Consider the following 17,741-nt stretch of genomic DNA (forward strand, 5'->3'; position numbering starts at 1 on the left):
TGGAAGGGAGGATGTGTGGTGACAGATTCTGAGCCCCTGGCCATTGCTGCTTTTGTTCTTCTTCTAGCTCCTCTTGAGCTTTCTGCTGTGCTGCACAGGACAGAGAGACCCAGATGGAGGTTGGACTGAGGGCAGAGCTGGACAAATGGTGACAAATCAAAGAAAGGAAAGTTGAAAAAATGAAGGAAGGAAGCGGCTCATGGCATCAGAGCACTTTTCTTGTTCAATAGGTCATCTCCCACTCTTAACTCAGTTGTCACATTCATTGTTCTCGGTGTGATGGATACACAGGGCAGAGCTAAGCATTTCTGCTAAGGTAACCAGGAGTGAAAGGGTACATTGAAACTGGCCTTTATGGATGGCTGTCAACACCTTGTTTGGATGAATGGGATCCTTCCCACCACAGCGGAGCTATTGCTACAGGCTGTCAGACTCCACAGAACAACTCTGCATAGGTCTTACTTCAAATGTTTTTGTGCTTTTTGTTTATTTCCTCCCTTCCTCTCTCTCTCTCTCCCCCTCTCTCCATGGGCCAGGAAATACAAATGTTGTAAAGGAAAATTTTAATTCTGCAGAAATTATCTGGACAGAAAAAAAATACCACTGTTCTGGCATCCCCAGAGCTGATTTCTTTGTCATGCTGGCTAGGAAGTTGCCATATTTTCCTGTATGGAGAAGGGCTCTTGCTGGTGAGAATCAGGTGTGGCAGAAGGGGGAAGTAAAAGTGCTCACCAACCCTGCTGCACCTGCTGGGTGTCCCCACAGCCATGGCCCCCTGGGATGAGGATTAGCCGAAGGCTGACAAAGCCGAGAGCTGCAGTCCTGAGTTTTCTGAGTAAACTGACAATGGAATTGGCTTCTTTGCTTTGACCTGAGCTAGTACACTGCACTGGTTTCAGTGACATTGCCTTTTCAGTTCCCCATCCCATCCCCAGTATTGAAGATGGATCAGTAGGACACCCACTACCTCATGCATAAACAAGAGCGCATACAAGCATTGACTTCTCAGCCCTCTGCTTTGGCTGAGCCTGTCAAAATTGTGGCCTGATGTGTTATAATCTTTGTCGTCCCTTGGAAATTGTTGTAAAATTGTATTTCCTTTGTTCCACCAAAGCTGGGCACTTGTAACAGTTTAGTTCTGTCTTTGATTTTAATGAGTAAAGCTGAGAGCCATCCATCTGCGGCATCTTAATTTCACCGGTATATTTTTTAAAACCTGACTGCTTTTTTTTTTGCTGTTTCAGTGTATGCTCTTGCTGTGTATCTAGAAAAAAAAAGTATTATATCTGTTATGTGATGAACTTTTGTTCCTGTATTCAATAATTCTTCGTGATGCCATGATGTGTGCACCATGATGGGAGAAGCATGGCATTTAGCTTTAAAAAGTACAGATTTCTGAAGTGTTTGTTGTTGCTGTCATTGCCACTCAGGATATAACTAGATACAGCTTTATTTGATGTTGTCTAAGATAGCTGTAGTAGCTCTGCATGGCCTACAAACCAAATATTTCAGTATTATGGAAAAGGCAATATACTTTGAACACTGAAAGCTAGGTGGTGGGCTGAAGCTCTCAGAACTACTGCTACCTGCTGGAGAGAGGCAGCTGCTCTGGAGAGCTTGCAGAAGGGTTCGTCCTCTTTGGGAGCCCAGCTGATGGACCATCCATCTTGAACAGGAACAGGCGTAACTTCCCTTTAATGTCTTATGCTGAGTGTTTTTCTTCAGAGTGACATTTTGTTTCTCAGTTAATCTTGCTGTTAATCTTCCAACACAAATTCTCAGTAAGACCTTCTAGTTTATCTCCAGAACTGCACAATTATTAAGAGTCATTCTTCACTTGGGCTGAAGTCCCTTCTGATTACACTTCTTCAGTCTTTGCTGTTAGTGGCCTGGTGTTGGGGATGCTCATTGTGGGTTGCAGGAAGAAAAAGAACATGACCAAATCTTTCAGATACAGCCATCTTGTTTTTAATCAGAGCAGAAATTTTAAATAATGCTGGAGTGAGTTTTGTCAAGCATTGCTGAAGACTTAACTTACTAATTTAGATTTCTTTCATGTACCAACAGCCATTAACTCCTTCTTATGATGAATTCAGGGGCCAGTACCGAAGCCAACTCTCAAGTTGAGAGGAAATCACTAGATGGGAAGCAGCTGGAAGCTGTGCTGTCACTGGAGGGGTACTTTTATTTTAGCATAAGACAGCCTTAGCTTTCCAGTTCATGTAGCACATTGTATGGTGGAATTTACATAGGGTGTTTTTGAGCCTATGTTTGAGAAATTCACTTTCCACTGTTGGTGCAAATCATGGTTGCTTCACATCAGTGCTCTGCTGGGAGTGGCTTAAATCTGTTAAACTGCACTACAGTCTTTCCGGCCCTTTCCTCAGGCTCAACAACTCATTTTAGCATGCAGTGGATTCTGCAGCTGGGTCTTGGCTCAGAAGCCTTGTTCATTGCTGGGATACCTGGGCTTGGGCTTCTTAAAGAAGGTCCCAGCTCTTCTCAGGAAGGCACACAGGGACTCTGCTTGCATCTCTGAAGCCTGGAGGCTTAGGAGAGTTATTAACTATCCACAACCTCTCTCTGGGTTCAATTCAGATTTCTGTTGTACTCTTCAGCCATCCAGATGGTTCAGAGCCTTAGTGTTCCTTCACCTGGAGAAGAGGATCTTCCCTGGGCTAGGGAGCTTCAGTTCCCTTGCAAGGCCAGGTCAGCCTCTTCCTTATTCAGCTCACCAAGACCACATTCTCACTTCTGTTAAGGATGGGATTTTACAGGTATTTAGAGATGTGATAGAAGAAAATGTAGGGGAATCTCCTAATGATGTATACACCCATTAGATTCCTCTGTGATTGTTTAGGTGCTTGCACCTGGATTTATGTTGAAAAGAGCTAGTCCTGATTAGGCTCAGTGCAGCTATCACTGAGAATTGCCAGGGAGCTCTTGGGTAAGTGGATGCCACCTCGTAGTGAATGTTGCAGGTGATGAACGCCCTCAGTAGCTGTGAAAGGTGCCCAGGTCAGACCAGCAATGCAGGAGAGGACTTCCCAGCCCCCTTGCCAGAATCACCAAGCAGCAGTCCTGCTAGCCAGCACAGCAGCCAGCTCAGAGCAGGGGCAGAGGACTGAACAGATCCCAGTAGTACTATGGAAGATCATTTTCTGGCATTAAATAGAATAATGTTCTACTTTCATATAGCCTCTATTAAGCAATTCCTCTGGTGCTGAAAAGGAACAGGATGAGTGAACTGTTTAATGAGGGACACTTGTGTCCACTGCAGTGGAACTAGCTAATTTCTTGTTTCATCGGAAGTGATATTTAGCTGCTATGAAATACGGGTTGTGTAGGTAAAAGCAATGCTGCTCGCTTGTTACAGGTTAAAGAGTGCCCTGCACCTGGGCTTTTTAAATCTAATGTCTACAAAAACAAATGATGGATTTTTATCTGGTCTTTTTCTACTTAAAAACAAAACAAAAAAAATCCTACTGTTTTGGAGTCTCTGGCATTATTTTGTTACAAAGTGACTCAAAAGGGCTGTTGAAATGACTGAATTGAAAAGTGCCGTGGTGAGGAGAAATGATTTTGGTTTGATTCAAAACTAAATGTGTTCTATTTTTCTGAATGGAATGACCCTTTTCCTTCCTTTCCCACTGCCAAGTGGGCTCTGACTTGAATGAAACATTTCGTTTGTGAGTATTTTTTCCTCTCTTAAAAACAATTAAATGGAGCTCACTTTTAAAGCAAGGTACTGTTCCAAAATGAAAGTAAAGCTTTTTGTTTGTAAAATTCTGGCACAAAATGTCTCACCCTTTCTGAAAAATCTGTTTCTGCCTCTGCTGTTTCTTAACCCTTTAACGCCTCAGGCTTTCTTCTGACAAAAAGCACTTTGTTCAAATTCAGGTACTTACTCAGATATTTAGATCACCCTGGAATTACATTTTTTAGAAAGTAAACTCATACTTTTTGCTGACTTTTTCACATAGTGGGCATGTACCAATGCTCTGCAGCATGTAGTGAGCTGCTACTTCCTTTGGTATTGATGTTGCTGGCATTTTGATGGGGAAGTGAAAACTGGCTGCCATGTTGATGAAATCTCCATTGGAGCTTAAAAATTCCTAACCAAACAGAGGGTTTAGCAAATGGAGAAGGGAAAAATCAGTATTCGGTGGGATTTTTCCAGCTTCTAACACTGCATTGCAAACAATGGAGAGTTTGTTAAAAAAAACTCTGCTGCCTATTCTGTAGCTGAAAGAGCTTTAAATCAATGGGGGACTGAAGTAGCTTGCTTTAAATTGTTTGTGTTTAGTTAAGTGAGGCAGTCCTAGTTATGTCTGAATATACAATCATACAACTGCATTAGCAACAGAGTAAATTATGCTCATGTGGGAAAGTCAGGCCTCTTGCATTTGTGGTGTGTTTGTGTGGGTTATCAACCATCTACTCATCATGTGCTGAATTTCTTTACCTGGATGGTACATAGTTACCTCATGCAATCGCCATGAGGTCACTGTCTATGCAATGGTATGGTGTCTTCTGCATAGTTAATTTTATTTAATATTAAAACAATGACAAATATTTTCTCTGGAGTTTGCCATTTGATTTGAAATTCCTGGAACCATCCTGGTAGTGAATTAACCTAGAATTGCTCTTCAATCATTCTAGAGAGAAAGTTTGTTCAGAGATCAGTACCACTCTCCTTTTCAGCTCTCCCATCCCCTCCTTTAACTCACCTGTGTTAGCCCAGCCTGCCGTATTTCCAATGGGCAGTAGCTCTTAGCAGCCCATGGCTGAAGTCACCCCTGAAGTTCTCCTCAAAGCCCTTAGTGCCTGGGGAGGACAGCAACTGGTCTCTGCAGGTGCTGCCTCAAGAATATGATGTGCTAGGCAGCACCGGCTGTCCCTGCAAATGTGCTGCTCCCAGGTTGTGCCAAGGAGCCATTTAACACCAGGAATACTGAGGAAGGACCAGGTGTCTCATCAGCAGTTGGGGCTGAAGGTTTCAAGCAGGTAGCAGAGTCCTTGTTCGCCTTAAAGGAAGGGGAGGAGGGGCAGAGCTTATATCTTGCTTTATGGGGGGAGGCTTAATGGAGTTTTTCATGCAATGCTCTAGTAGAAGGCTATTCAGGCTGCTGTTTCCCTAGCATTTTAAATAGCACCCTACTCCTCTCATTATAGCGGGAGATTTTGGCTCTCCCAGGGGGGAGGAGATGTTCTAAATGGGCTGCCAGGGAGGTGGATTTAATGCACTAGGAAGAACTGGCTTCACCAAGTTAAAAAGCAAAACAAAACCCAATCCTCCACTCCTATTTTTAGTGTTTATGACCAAGTATTTTTGCTTGGTTGCTCATTTTGAAAGGGTTTAGTGAGCCTGCCAGTTGATTGAAAGCTCTGTGGTGTGTGAGCTGGCCGGGCCGGGGAGCCCGCAGCGCATAGCGACGAGGTCGGAGCTGCCTCCGAGTTTTTTTCCACTGCAGTTTGTTGAAGGGTAACGAAAACGTCCCCCAGGCAAAAAGGGGATGTTGGCTTTCCAGGTTGCGGTGATTCATCTTGTCCGGATGAGCGGCCTTCCTCCCTCCCGCTCCCACATTTTCATCCCATCTACCTCACCCCTGCTTCTCTTCACAGCCGAGCGCAAACCTGCCCCTCATGGCACGGGCTGCCCGGCTGGGAAGGCCTCCGGCGGCCATCCCCGCTAGGCCTACCTGCTGGGCAGCGCTCGCCTTCGTTGCCAGGGTTCCCGGCCAGTTTGTGCTTTATAAATGGGTTTATTCTCGTTATTAGAAGCTGCGTCCCTGGCATATGGAGGCCGTGCAGTGCCCGCAGGCAGGTTGCCTTCCTGTTGGTGTTGGTAAGCAGCCCAAGTGCCTCCTGGCAATTAGCAGATCGTTACCCATGAAGCTGCGCGGTGCTGCAGCCTGGTGGGTTTTCGGGAGGTCACTCTGACCTAATTCACCCCCAGGAATCGTACAGCGCTGGCATGACTTACCAGTGCATTAACGAGCTGATGCTTCGCTGCGAGGTTATTTGAGTGCTTCCACATTATGCTTCTCAGGGAAGAAATTGCCATTTTGTCCGGCAGCCAACGGTGTCTGACAGGGACCAGTGTGGAGCAGGAGGGAGCGGAGCTGTCTGGTGGGTCACAGCGGGCACGAGGTTTTTCCTTCGGGGTTAGGCATGGGGTCTGTTTCTGACCCCCTGGGTTCTGCACCCCCTGGGTGCAGAGTTTGCTGCGTGGCTTCTGCCTTATCGCAGCCTCTCTGCACCAAGCAGAGCCAAGTCCCTCAGGTAGGAGCCGAGTGCCTGCAGCTCTGCCCCACCAGCAGCTTTGCAGCGTGGGGAGGCTCTTTTCAAATAGTTTTCCTGTAAGATTTGTGGCATATACTACTGATAGGGTGCTGTGGGATAACTCAGCTGGACTACCACACCTTCAGGATGGCTTGCATACCTCACTCCTGCTCCTCGATGTGTGTGCCCTATAGAGGTCATCCCCAGCTCCCACCCAGTGCCTCCTGCTGCCCTGTGCCAGGCACAATTGCTCCATCCTGGCCTCAGCTAATCTCTGTGGGCCCGGCTGTGCCTGGATGTGCACAGTGCCTTCGTTTTGTTTAGGCACATATGCCGGCATTGCACCCAGCTTTCCTCCTGACACTCTTGTAGTCAAGTTTCTTTGTCCCAGTGGATGTTATCGATGCTTACCAGCATTTTATGTGGTGGTGTTGTGTAGTCAGAGCTAGGAGAGAGTTGCATGGGGAAACTGGTGCCCAACTCTCAGCCAAGGCTGAGAAATTTTCCAGCCACTTCCCCAAGATGCGGGGTGTTGTGGCAGGACCTTGCTCCTGCTGTGCCCTTTGGTGTTTGCGTGGCCAAAGCAACAGCAGGGGACTGCAGTGGGGACTGCTGCCTTCAGCACACAGAAATGTTTTTTAACTTCATCAAGATCTCTGGTGTAATCACTTTCAAACGCCAGGCTTGTCTGCTTTCCTTTCCCATTGACTCCAATTATACCTGCCTAACTGAGGCTGAGACCTACCCAGTATCTTTTGCACAGGGGTTTTATTTGTCTCTTGGGTGGGCAATTAAAGCAGGTTCTCTCCTACCAGCGCTGAATATTTGAGCTGTCTGTAATTTATGTGCCTGTTTTTGCTGGAATGGGCACCGAGGAGCGATGCAGTGCCTCCTGCGTGCAGATGCAGCGGTGTGCCCCGTGCTTGGGCCCGCTCCTTTCCAGCCCTGTCCACACTGGGTAGGAAGGCTCCAGGGCCAGGAAATGAAGTGATAGGAGCTAGAAGCTCTGCCACAGCCGAATGGTTTCAGAGCTCCATCAATTATTAAAGGAGTTAATTCTTCCACAATTACTGGCATATTGCAGCATATTAGAGTAGAGGAAAGTTGGTCTTGGACCAAATCAGACAGACCAATCTATGAAGCAGGGCCCCTGAGTCCTTCTGGACTCACCTCCATAGCAGCGCCCGCAGCACCAGGTCATGAAGCCTTGGACACTGGGGGAATCAGCCAGGTTTGCTCATTTCCATGTAGAAATTCACATTGGCAATACTTCCTCTCCTCTCTTACGCCTTAGTAGTGAAACCCAATGGTGCCTGTGAGTGAGGCTTCCTTTGTTTCTTGTTTGCTTGTTTTTCTTAAAAGGCTGAGTTCAGCAGGGCTCAGCTCTGAAGAGGGGGAGGCTGGAGCTCCTCAGCTGCAGCTTCTGGTGCCCGCCCCTGCCATGGCCTCAGGGAAGCCTGTTACATTTTTCTGCATGAAGTACTCCGGCTTCCCCAAACCACAGAAGTAGCGAGGCAGTTGGTGCACTGGATCCTCACCCTACACACACTTCCAAAAACTTCTGTTTATGAACACTTGCACTCGAGCAGGCAGGCATATGTCCCTGCATCATAGTGCCTCGGTGTTGCCAGACGGGAAGGGCCAGGAAAATGCCAAGAGCTCCGTGTCCTCACCCCTTAGAAATGCTTGGTCTTTTTGTCAGAGCTGCAGCTCCTGGAGCCCTGGGATTCTGGCAGCCTTTTGGTTTGGTTGGATGGCTTGCTTTTTTAACGACCTTCTCTAATCCTTCTATTTGCTTGGGAACCTTTCAAAGAGGAACCCTAAAAGGCTCAAGAATTAAAATGCAAATAAAACGTACTTTTAATAATCTACTGATTGGCAAACTTGGCTCAGAGTTTTTGAATGTGTGGGGTTGTTGACACCAGATATCTGTAAGCATGCTGAACTGCATTTTCAGATGGACAATGTAGGGCTACAGTTTTATATCACAACCGTAAAAACATATCCCTTATTAGAATTACAAGTTACTTTTCCCTTCTTTTTTTATGAATAATACTAATAATTCTGTCTGATGATGGCAGTGGTCATAGTAATGCTTATCCAGTCTTACGAAGAGGAAATCTTGCAGTTTCTGTGCATGCATGTTTGGATGGGGTTCCTGTGTCATTATATCTGTAATATGTATTTATGGTTGTTTAAAGACTTGAATAGTTTATGGAATAAATTCTGACATGATATAGCCAGGAGCCCTGTGGGTGTTCATTATGCTATTGATTAAAAAGCCTATGACTACACAGTGAAGATAAAGGAAGGAATTGGGAACTGGGTGAAAATTCCTTTTGCTCTGTATAAATAATTTCACATTTGTTTTTTCAAAAAGGAGTCTTTGCTTATTTTTTTCCCTCAAGATAATCTCTGCCTTTGTTTGAAAAAGGTTATTGATTGGATTGTTAACTTAAATAGTCTGTGGCGGGTGTGACAGAGCACATGGCTGCAATTAATCTTGTGATGCAGAATCCATTATTGAAGAAGCACTAATGAGCCATTCGCAGGCCTTCGCTGGTCACAGAGCGCCTGGGAGCAGCAGATTGCTCCTGCCCTTTAATGTCAGTTTTGGTCTTTAGTGTTACACAGCCAGCGTAAGCAGAAGAGATTTTTAGATTTTTTTAGGGTATTTCTGTTTAAATTCTCTGTACCATCAGCCTGCAAGTGCGCCGCACGCAGGAGTCACAAAATGGTGGCTGAAATGCTTTTGCCCCCCACTCCTCAGATCAGACGTCCAGTGGACACAGTGTACAATTAAAGCCAGCGGCATGTGAAACACGGATGTCACTGTAAAATATTGTCTCAGTCACAGGGTTCAGATCCAGATGAGAGTTTTGACAGAGATGGGGGAGCATTCAGGGCTGATCTATACTTTAAAATATTGCTTTAAGACAAAGGGATGAGCTGTTGGAAACCTGCTTGCTGCAAGTTTTATTGTTTCTGTTGTTTATAGCTATTGCAGCATAGCAAAAGTTTAGGTAGAGAATAGTTATGGTAGATTAGAAACTGTCGATGTTAACATATCACCTTCTCCTTCAGCAGAACTACTCCCTGGATGTATTTTAGAGGTCTGTCTATTGACTTCAGTGACACCATAAATATGTGTTACTTCTGCCTTCTGTTAGATCCGCGGAGCTGATACAGACATGTGAGAGTGATCGGGAGTTTGCCAGGGCTGAGGCACCACCTAAATAATTAACCACAATCCTGCTGCAGACTCTCTGCTGCACACCTTAACATATTGAATGCAATTTATCACAAGATTATCAAAATAGTAGTATTTTTTTTTTTCATCCTGACCAAATAACTGATGAAAGTAAATTAAAAAGCCTTTCCAGCTTTCGGGCTTGTGCACTACCATAGTATTTGTAACTGGAGCCACATTTTTGACTGCTCTTTGTGTGAAGTAAAATTGTTCACAAGCTGAACTAACTTTTATATTTTTTAAATGAGTTCAGATCTAGCAACAGAAGTATGTTATGTGAAGCTATAGGGCTTTTTCCTCCGGTATTCCACTACAGAGGGAATGCCGTGATGTGGAGCAGGGATGGTGCTCACTGATCCAACTCCAGGAAGTCTTGGATGTGAATTTTCTGATAGGTTATGGAAAACACTGCTTTTTCAACCAACATAACAGGAAAACAGAGGGATGGTGAAGGATAGCAGGCTCCTTCATCAAAAAAAGGATTTTAATGTCTTAAGTGTCTACTGGCATGCTTGCCATACACTGCAGTAACTTACCAAGCTGCTGGCATAAATAAAAATAGTCTTTCCAACTTCGTTAGGTTGGGGCCATGGTACCACATGGCATGTTTAATGTGAAAGAGGATCTGACTTGGAGGCTAAAGAAGGAGATGTCCATGAAGTGTTCCTTTTGCTTTGGACAAGTAATGGGCCCTGGGCTAACAGAGAGTGGTCTATGGCTATGCAGACATGTCTGTGGCCACTTTTTTCAGACTTCTTTGTACTCACAGCATTTGGAGAGAGAGACCAAAGAAGTAAGTTAGTATGTTTTGCAAAATATTCTCTTTGCTTCTAAAAAGAAGCCACGGTGGCCCTCACTCCACTAATAATATTTTCTAGGGAATACTCAGCTCACAACATCCTGCTCCTTTTAGGCTTGGGGTGGGCGCGGCTCTACAAAAACAGCTCTACAAAATTGGATGTATCACTTTCAGGGTGGGGCACCACTGATATGAGATGTGCAGAAAATGTGCAAGGTGTTTTTGAGGCGAGCGAGGAACTAGAGAGTCAAGACTGATAGCTGGAAGGGAACAGGAATGACTGCGAGGGGACAGAGATAAAGCAGTGAACAGAACCTGACCTTCATGTTGTGTGAGAAAGGGATAGGCTCTAGCTGGAGTCTGCAATGAGCAATAGGAGTATGCAGGCAAGTGAGCACATGAATGCATGTAGGCATTTAACTTTGATTTATTTATCAAGTTTGATAAATAAAGTTTGATTTATTTATAAGTTTGATTCCGTATCTGTTTCTTTTCAAATGTGACTGAAGCTATTTAACTGATTAACTTGCACCCCTCTACGAGTTGTTTTCTTTGATATATTCCAGCACTTCACAACCTTTCTGGATGCCGACTTGCAGCTGTAGGGATGAATCCCTCCCTGCTGTGTAGTGTGGCCCATTTGTTCTATTTACTGGTGTTGAAATGAGGTTCTGCATTTGCTGTAAATCAGATCTGGGAGATCGTTTCACTGTCATGTCAGGTTTTCTAGTTTGGTAGCATCAGAAATTACATGAGGTCCTCTCAGCCAGAAAAGGTCTCGTGTCACGGAATTGCCTTCTGGACAGTTGTGACTTCAGGGTCCCCAGAACTTCAGTTTGGACTTGGTTCTCAGTAAATCTCAGTAAAATCTGACTTCTGTTTTGTGCTGACATTTCAAGGGCTCCAAGAGTTAGTGATCTTCTTAGCAGGTCTGAGCTCATCAGTACTGTCAAAACACTTCGCTCAAAGGCTTAAAAAAGCGACATGAACAATGTTGTTGGCCCCTCCTTCCTTAAATATCTCCTTTATCTTCTGTTCAATTCCCTTAATAACTTACACACACACATTTCTTTGCTGGGCCTGGTTGTCATATCAGTACCATGCAAATGTAACTGGAGAACCAAAATCCTTGTTCCACCGCTTGGTAACAACATGGGCACATAAAGAAAATATATTTCCCACAGCATTATTGCATTACCCAGCAATTCTCAGCAACTGTTTGCTTCACTAACTGGAAAATATAGATGCTTCTTATAGGCTGGTGGTGGGTAATGTGATAACACAGCAAAGTACCGCTGATAGGTCTGGTAATGAAGACAGTACATCTATGCCCATGACTCCTGTAGCCATGCCTTTTCTTCTTATCGGAGAAACAGCTTTTTTTTCTTTTTCCTCTCCATTCTTAAAAAGACACCTAGGCTGGTGGAGGTGGCAAAAATTGCTTTCTACCCACTGGCTCTTTTCTAAGAACAGATCTGCTAGAGGTGAAAAAAGCCCACACACTCGGTGGCGTAAGTTTCTAGAAGTAGCGTGCAGTAGTGTTGGATGTGCGTACCTGTATTTCTAGATATTCTCTGCCTTTAGATGAGCAATTGAATAGTCCTGTCCCATTTCCCCTGCCCCAACTCTGCACAGTACAAATGCTTGTATGTGCCAGAGAGGGATGCTAAATGCAGGGCTTTCCAAGCAGGCGAGCGATAGCTTATTGCAGGAGGCTGCTTTAGCCAGATAGGGGTGGTTTGGGACTACAGCACTTTATTTCAGCGGTATATTTTTCTTGTTTTGTTTTGCAGAAGGAACACTGATCCTACCTTTGGTTTGTTTGTTTGTTTGTATTTTCCCCTCCAGAAAGCCCATTGCTGACCCCGCTACTGTGATACCGCTGTTTTGCAAAGCTGGAGTCGACACGCATGTAGGGGCGGGGGTTGTAACTGGCAGTTTGTCCTCCCCGATTAGATGTGACTGTTCTGCTAGCTTTCCCTTCTTTATTCCTTTCACTTAGTTCGTTGTGGAGTTGGCTTGGGGTGTTTTCCTTTTGGTTTCTTGTTTTGATCCTGGAAGGTTAGCTGTGCAATTTGGTTTCTTCTGTGCCAACAAACTTTAGCGGCAGAGCTCTTAAAAAAACAACCTGACAGCTGCATCCCTCCGTCCTGTCTTGCCTCTTCTCTGTATGCTGCTGCTTCCATGTAAGCAAAGTTTACAGAATTGCTTCGCCCATCTGGACACCAGGAAGGGAAGTTCTGAAATGGAGAATAACCTCATTTCCACCAGGTCCTTCAGTCCGGTCGAAACAACGCTCATTGAAGCTGTAGTCCAATTGCTATTAAGATGGATGGGCTCCCTCTAAAATTGGGTTTGTTTCCGACTTCATCCTTTCTCTTGTTGTCTTTCAAAATAAAAAACAAGCAAGCAAAAACAAACAAAAAGCACAAACAAATGAACAAAGAAACCTAAACCCGATCTCAAAAAACAAATCCAAAGACAAAAAGCCAAACCATTTTTAAGAGCTCTGAGTAAAACTGCTTTGCCAGTGGGGAAAGGGTGGGGATGACTCTGATTTTTCTCTTGTGCCCGGCAGCGAAAGGGTTAATGCCTGCTTTCCTCTTTGGTATCTGTTAGTTGCAGCCCATGTTGTGATCAGTCCATGTCCATGTGCGTTTTGTTCCCAAACATAATGCCGGTTTGCTGACGATGGGTAAGTGAGCCTTAACAATGACGGTTGTTTCCCATCTTCCTCAGGACACCCAACCTGCCTGCAGTTCACCACAAACATGACTGAGGCTGTTAAAACCTATCAGTGGCAGTGCATTGAGTGCAAATCCTGCAGCCTTTGTGGGACCTCTGAGAACGATGTGAGTTTTTCTACCTTTTCGTGCCAGTAAGCGTCACAGCCAGGGGTTGCCGTGCCCGCCCCAGAGAAGCAGGTGGCAATGCTGTGGGTCATTGCCTTTCTGCTGCTTTCCTACATCTCCTGGGAGGAGATACTCCTGAGAGCAGGGATGGGCTCCTCTCAGCGACCCGCTCAGCCTCTGGTCTCTGCTGAAATTACCGTGGGTATCCAGTAGGGCCGCTTAAGATGGTGGTGTGCTCATTCAGTAGGAACTAGCTGGAGGCCATGCACTCATGTTGCAGGGAGCTGCATAAGAGTAGTGTTTTTAACATTACAATCAGGAATAAATCTGAATGGGTGATAATCCCAGAGATGACAGGTATGTTTCTTCGGTCCAAGATTTTATTTACTCTGTTGGCATGATTTTTTAATCTTAAATATAATATTCAGGAAACATGGAAGCATTTGGATTGGGATGGCTGAGCCTCTCATGAGTCACCTAATCACCTTTTCCAGTGATTTCCAGACCATGACCCAGAGTCTGCAGCTGAACTTTTTTTTTTTTTTTCTTCCCTCAGTTAAAATCTGATTATAAGGGCTCTTGATAGTCTGTGAGAAACCTGGAGAACTGGCCATGTCCGAAGAACTTTGGAGACAGTAGTTAAGGCTGCATTCCCTATAGCAGAATGAATTTGAAGCCTGAAATTTTAGTGGTAAATGAGGAAATCTGAGAATAGGGAGCTGTTCTGTGTTAGGAGCCAGGGGCACTTTGGAGAAGAATTTATCCCCAAAAGTGTGTGAAAGAGCTGCAGACCACGAGGTAGGGTCACATTATTCACATCTCCTTCACAAAGTATATGCTACTCAGTTAAGTTTTTGATAACTGGCAAAGTCCAGGCTTTTGATGAGAAAGGATTCCGCTGAAAAAATGAGATCCAACATTGGTCACACAGGAGCCCAGCAAAGTGGGGAAGCCAGTCCTCTTCTCTCAGTACTGACCTAAGAGCTTTTGGTCCTGCACCATTAGGCCACTTTGGAGAGAAAGTCCTCTGGTTCTCACAGAGATTTCCCAGTTAGAATCTAAGAGACTTGTAGAGATTCTTAAAAGAGTCTAATCTTCCAAGAGAAGTTAGGAATCTCAGAGGATTTCAGTTAGAAATCTCAGAGAGATTTCCAAACTGCCTTTGTGATGAGAAGGGCTCTCAGTGGCCTCTCAGAAATATGGTGCTTGATCCCGGACCCACAAATGTGATGTCTTTTACATCCTTTTACATTCCCAGTAACCCCTTAGTCTCTACGTTGCAGCTCTTTGCTCCTAGTTGAGCAATGCTGATTACCATGCTTATGTTTTCATCTTGGCATGAGACTAATGTGCATCATTTTTTCTCTCTCTTCTCCTCTCCTTCTCTCCCTTTCCCCCTCTGTCTCTCCAACAACCCTGCCTCAGGACCAGCTGCTCTTCTGTGATGACTGTGACCGTGGCTATCACATGTATTGCTTGAATCCACCAGTCTTTGAGCCCCCAGAAGGTAACATATGTTAGAAATCTGCTTTGAAAATCACAATAAAGTCCCCGTGGAGAAGAGTTTCAGAAAAGTGGCCTGGGCCATGCAGAGTTAAAGAAGCAGTAGGAAAGGAGAGGCAGGTAGCTCTGGAAAGAAAGCAAATGAGTAGGCCTAGAGGGCCTGTGTGATCTGAGATGTCCTGTGCAATCTTCCCTAGTCTCTACTTCCTCTTCCAGCACACGGCTCTTCTGCAGGTCATGGGTACCTTTGGATGTCCCAGATGGCATTGGACTCCTCAGTTTAGGCAGCTGAAGTGAGCTCCTGTGAGCTGTGACTTTGGACTTCCAAAGAAGTCAAGGTCCCAGAGAGAAAGCCCCAGACGGGAAGCTATTCTCTGGAATAGCTGAGTCTGTTGTAAGGAAAGAGGATTAAGAGAAAAAAACTCTTCCTTTTCTCTGGCCTGTCGTTGCCTTGGAAGGGTGAGGGTTTTATGGTCTTTATTACATTCGTATGCAGTTAAACCTCTAAAGGGGATTGTCTGACTATACTGCTACTGGTTGCAGTTTGCCTCCTGGTTTTGGAGCAGAAGTAGGCCCTTACTGTTATTGATTCTCTGACTGAAGTCTTCAGAGAGCAGTAGAAATGGAGAAGGAGATGTCTGGGTACAAATGACTGCAGTTTACATGAGGGGTGAGACAAGAATAATTACAAATTAATCATGCATGCAGGAGCTAAATGTTTGTAACTTTGATAAATGGGAAACTAAAATCAGGAGGGAAAAAATTCGAAATGGAGCTAATAATTAGGTAAAGGTTTCTGTTGGACTGGAAAGTGGTGTATTGAATGTATTAAGACATAAAACACCTATAAGCAGGAATGCACATCCCAGCTGTGTTTTAAGCTGTGTAGAGAGTCTACATGCATGACATCAAGGGCACCAGAGCCTGCTTCAGATGCATAGAGGCAATTCCAGTGTCAGGAATGTTTGATATTCTATTCAAGCCAATCTTGACATAAACTCTGAGTATCTGGATTTGGTGTCATAAGAAGGATTTCTTCATTTGCAGGGAGTTGGAGTTGTCACTTGTGCCGGGAGCTGCTCAGAGAAAGAGCATCAGCTTTTGGTTTCCAGGCCTGAGGAGCTCCAGCAATCAAGAAACACTTTGCTCCTCATGTTGTCATACCAGCACACAATTCCCATTGAGAACACAAAGACACAACCCACATCAAAATGAATGGACATTCAAGTACAGGAAGAGGTATCTGTCGTATTCGCTGTCACTGATGCAGAACCTGCTGGGCTCTACGAGAAGGATCGTGTACTTTCCTGATGCTCTGGATGAAATCTCTTCACTGCTATGCATGGTTGCTGCTTACTGTCACGGGCTCACATGCATTATAGAAGGGGGAGGGTTGTTATATTGACACGGAGAAGTCAGTTTTGTGTGGCCTTGTGCTTTCTGTTTAGTCTTCTTCTTGAAGGAGGAATAGTAAAATATCTCCCAAGGATTTATTGGTGAGTACGTTGGTGGGGAGCAGCACCAGTTACTCCTCAAGGGCTTGCCTGGAAATCTCTTTACTGCAACCACTCTGTATTCATACGGGGCTTTGCGTTGCATTAGTTCAGTACTTACCAGGTTGTGAACAACACATTGTCACTGAGAGAAGCACTGATCAAAATTTTTGGGGGTGACACTTTCTCCCTTGGATCAAATGCTTTGCTTTGGCAGATCTTTAGACATCTGGTTTTAGTATTTCTGACAGAAGAGTAGGACCATTATGAACACACGCAGATGCTTAGGAAAGTCTACTGTGTTTGGTATTTTTGGATGTTCAGGCACACTGTCGTACTGCAGTGCCATCACACAGTTCAGACTCATCATTTTATTTGTTTTGCTCAAAAAAATTGTGAATGGTTATGTATCTAACTGTCTTGCTGTTTAGCTCAGAAAACTGAATGAAAGCAAAATGTCATTTTAAGCAGATCGTAGAAAATAAAGATGTCAGTTTTCTGAGCCATGTAAAGTAAGGTGGAAAAAAAAAAGGAGCAACATTGGCTTAGGGTGGTATGAAGCACTTTTGATTATTACTATTTTTTTAATTTCTAAATGAAAATATTCTGCAATTGAAAATGGAAATTTTATTTTAGGTATTGTCTCATCAGGAAAAGTTGTACTTTTTTATTTTTATTTTTTTTAAATGAAAATAGTTACCAGGATCTATCTGAATGTTCTAATCATTTTGCCCCACAATTCTATACAACTGCATTTTTGACAAACATGATAATTTGGCAAAAACCTTCCCAAGCTCTCAAGAAAAGACTACTTTACTGAACCTAATATGGAAAGAAAGATTTTCATAGTTATTTTAAAATTTAAATAGAAATAGTTGTACTTTGTTTAAACAAACCTCTACATGTGAAATGGAGAAACATTAAGCAAGAGCATCATTGGAAAAAATATTTTTACAGTTGAGTCCCTTTGAATAACTTACAACGTTGCTAGGAGGACAAGTGAGTCCATTAACCATTTTTTACCAGATGCATCTTTAAGGTTAAAAACATGCAACTCTCCAGACTGCCAAGTAGCCCAGAAAGATCATTTTCCTGAGTATGATGTATATTACTTTCTATGCATAGATTTAAGTGGGATTAAAACATAAAGTTATGAGAGTCCCAAGCAGCATGTCGTTCAGGTTGCCTGTACTAGTAGGTAAGGACACTGAAGATTATATTTGGGATATTTATATTGGTTGAAACTTTTCTGCAAAATTAAATGTCCCTGAACGCTTGAAAGGACATTGTGGAAGAATATCAGTGAGCTAATTTTTCTTCCTTCTCCTGCTAATTACACTTAGTTAGAATGAACTTTACTGACCTAATGCACTTTTCCTCATTATTTAGATAGTTTCTTCACCTTTTGTGTTTTGTAGCTTGCACAGTAGCCATGTCAGCTGTTGGATTTTCCCATGTGCTGTCATGAAGTAATTTCAGACTGCAGTGGGAGTATTTTAATCTGTTAGAAAAGGAGTTTAGAAAGTATTTATCCTAGTCGTGTTGGACCAAATTTCTTC

At 44.0% G+C, this 17,741-nt stretch overlaps 1 protein-coding gene across 9 annotated transcripts in view; it reads left to right on the plus strand.

The window, feature by feature from the left end:
* The window catches only part of DPF3 (double PHD fingers 3), a 182,696-nt gene extending 165,809 nt beyond the window's left edge, over positions 1-16,887 (plus strand). For all 9 annotated transcript variants that reach the window (XM_072038821.1, XM_072038823.1, XM_072038822.1 and 6 more), the window contains 3 exons: positions 13,074-13,186; positions 14,612-14,693; positions 15,737-16,887. In XM_072038821.1, coding sequence (XP_071894922.1) covers positions 13,074-13,186; positions 14,612-14,693; positions 15,737-15,807 — 266 coding nt within the window. In that variant the 3' untranslated portion in view covers positions 15,808-16,887. The remainder of the gene's footprint in view (positions 1-13,073; positions 13,187-14,611; positions 14,694-15,736) is intronic.
* Positions 16,888-17,741: the final 854 nt, after the last annotated feature.

The sequence above is a fragment of the Anas platyrhynchos genome, chromosome 5 (genome assembly GCF_047663525.1).
Source record: "Anas platyrhynchos isolate ZD024472 breed Pekin duck chromosome 5, IASCAAS_PekinDuck_T2T, whole genome shotgun sequence".
NCBI lineage: Eukaryota > Metazoa > Chordata > Aves > Anseriformes > Anatidae > Anas > Anas platyrhynchos.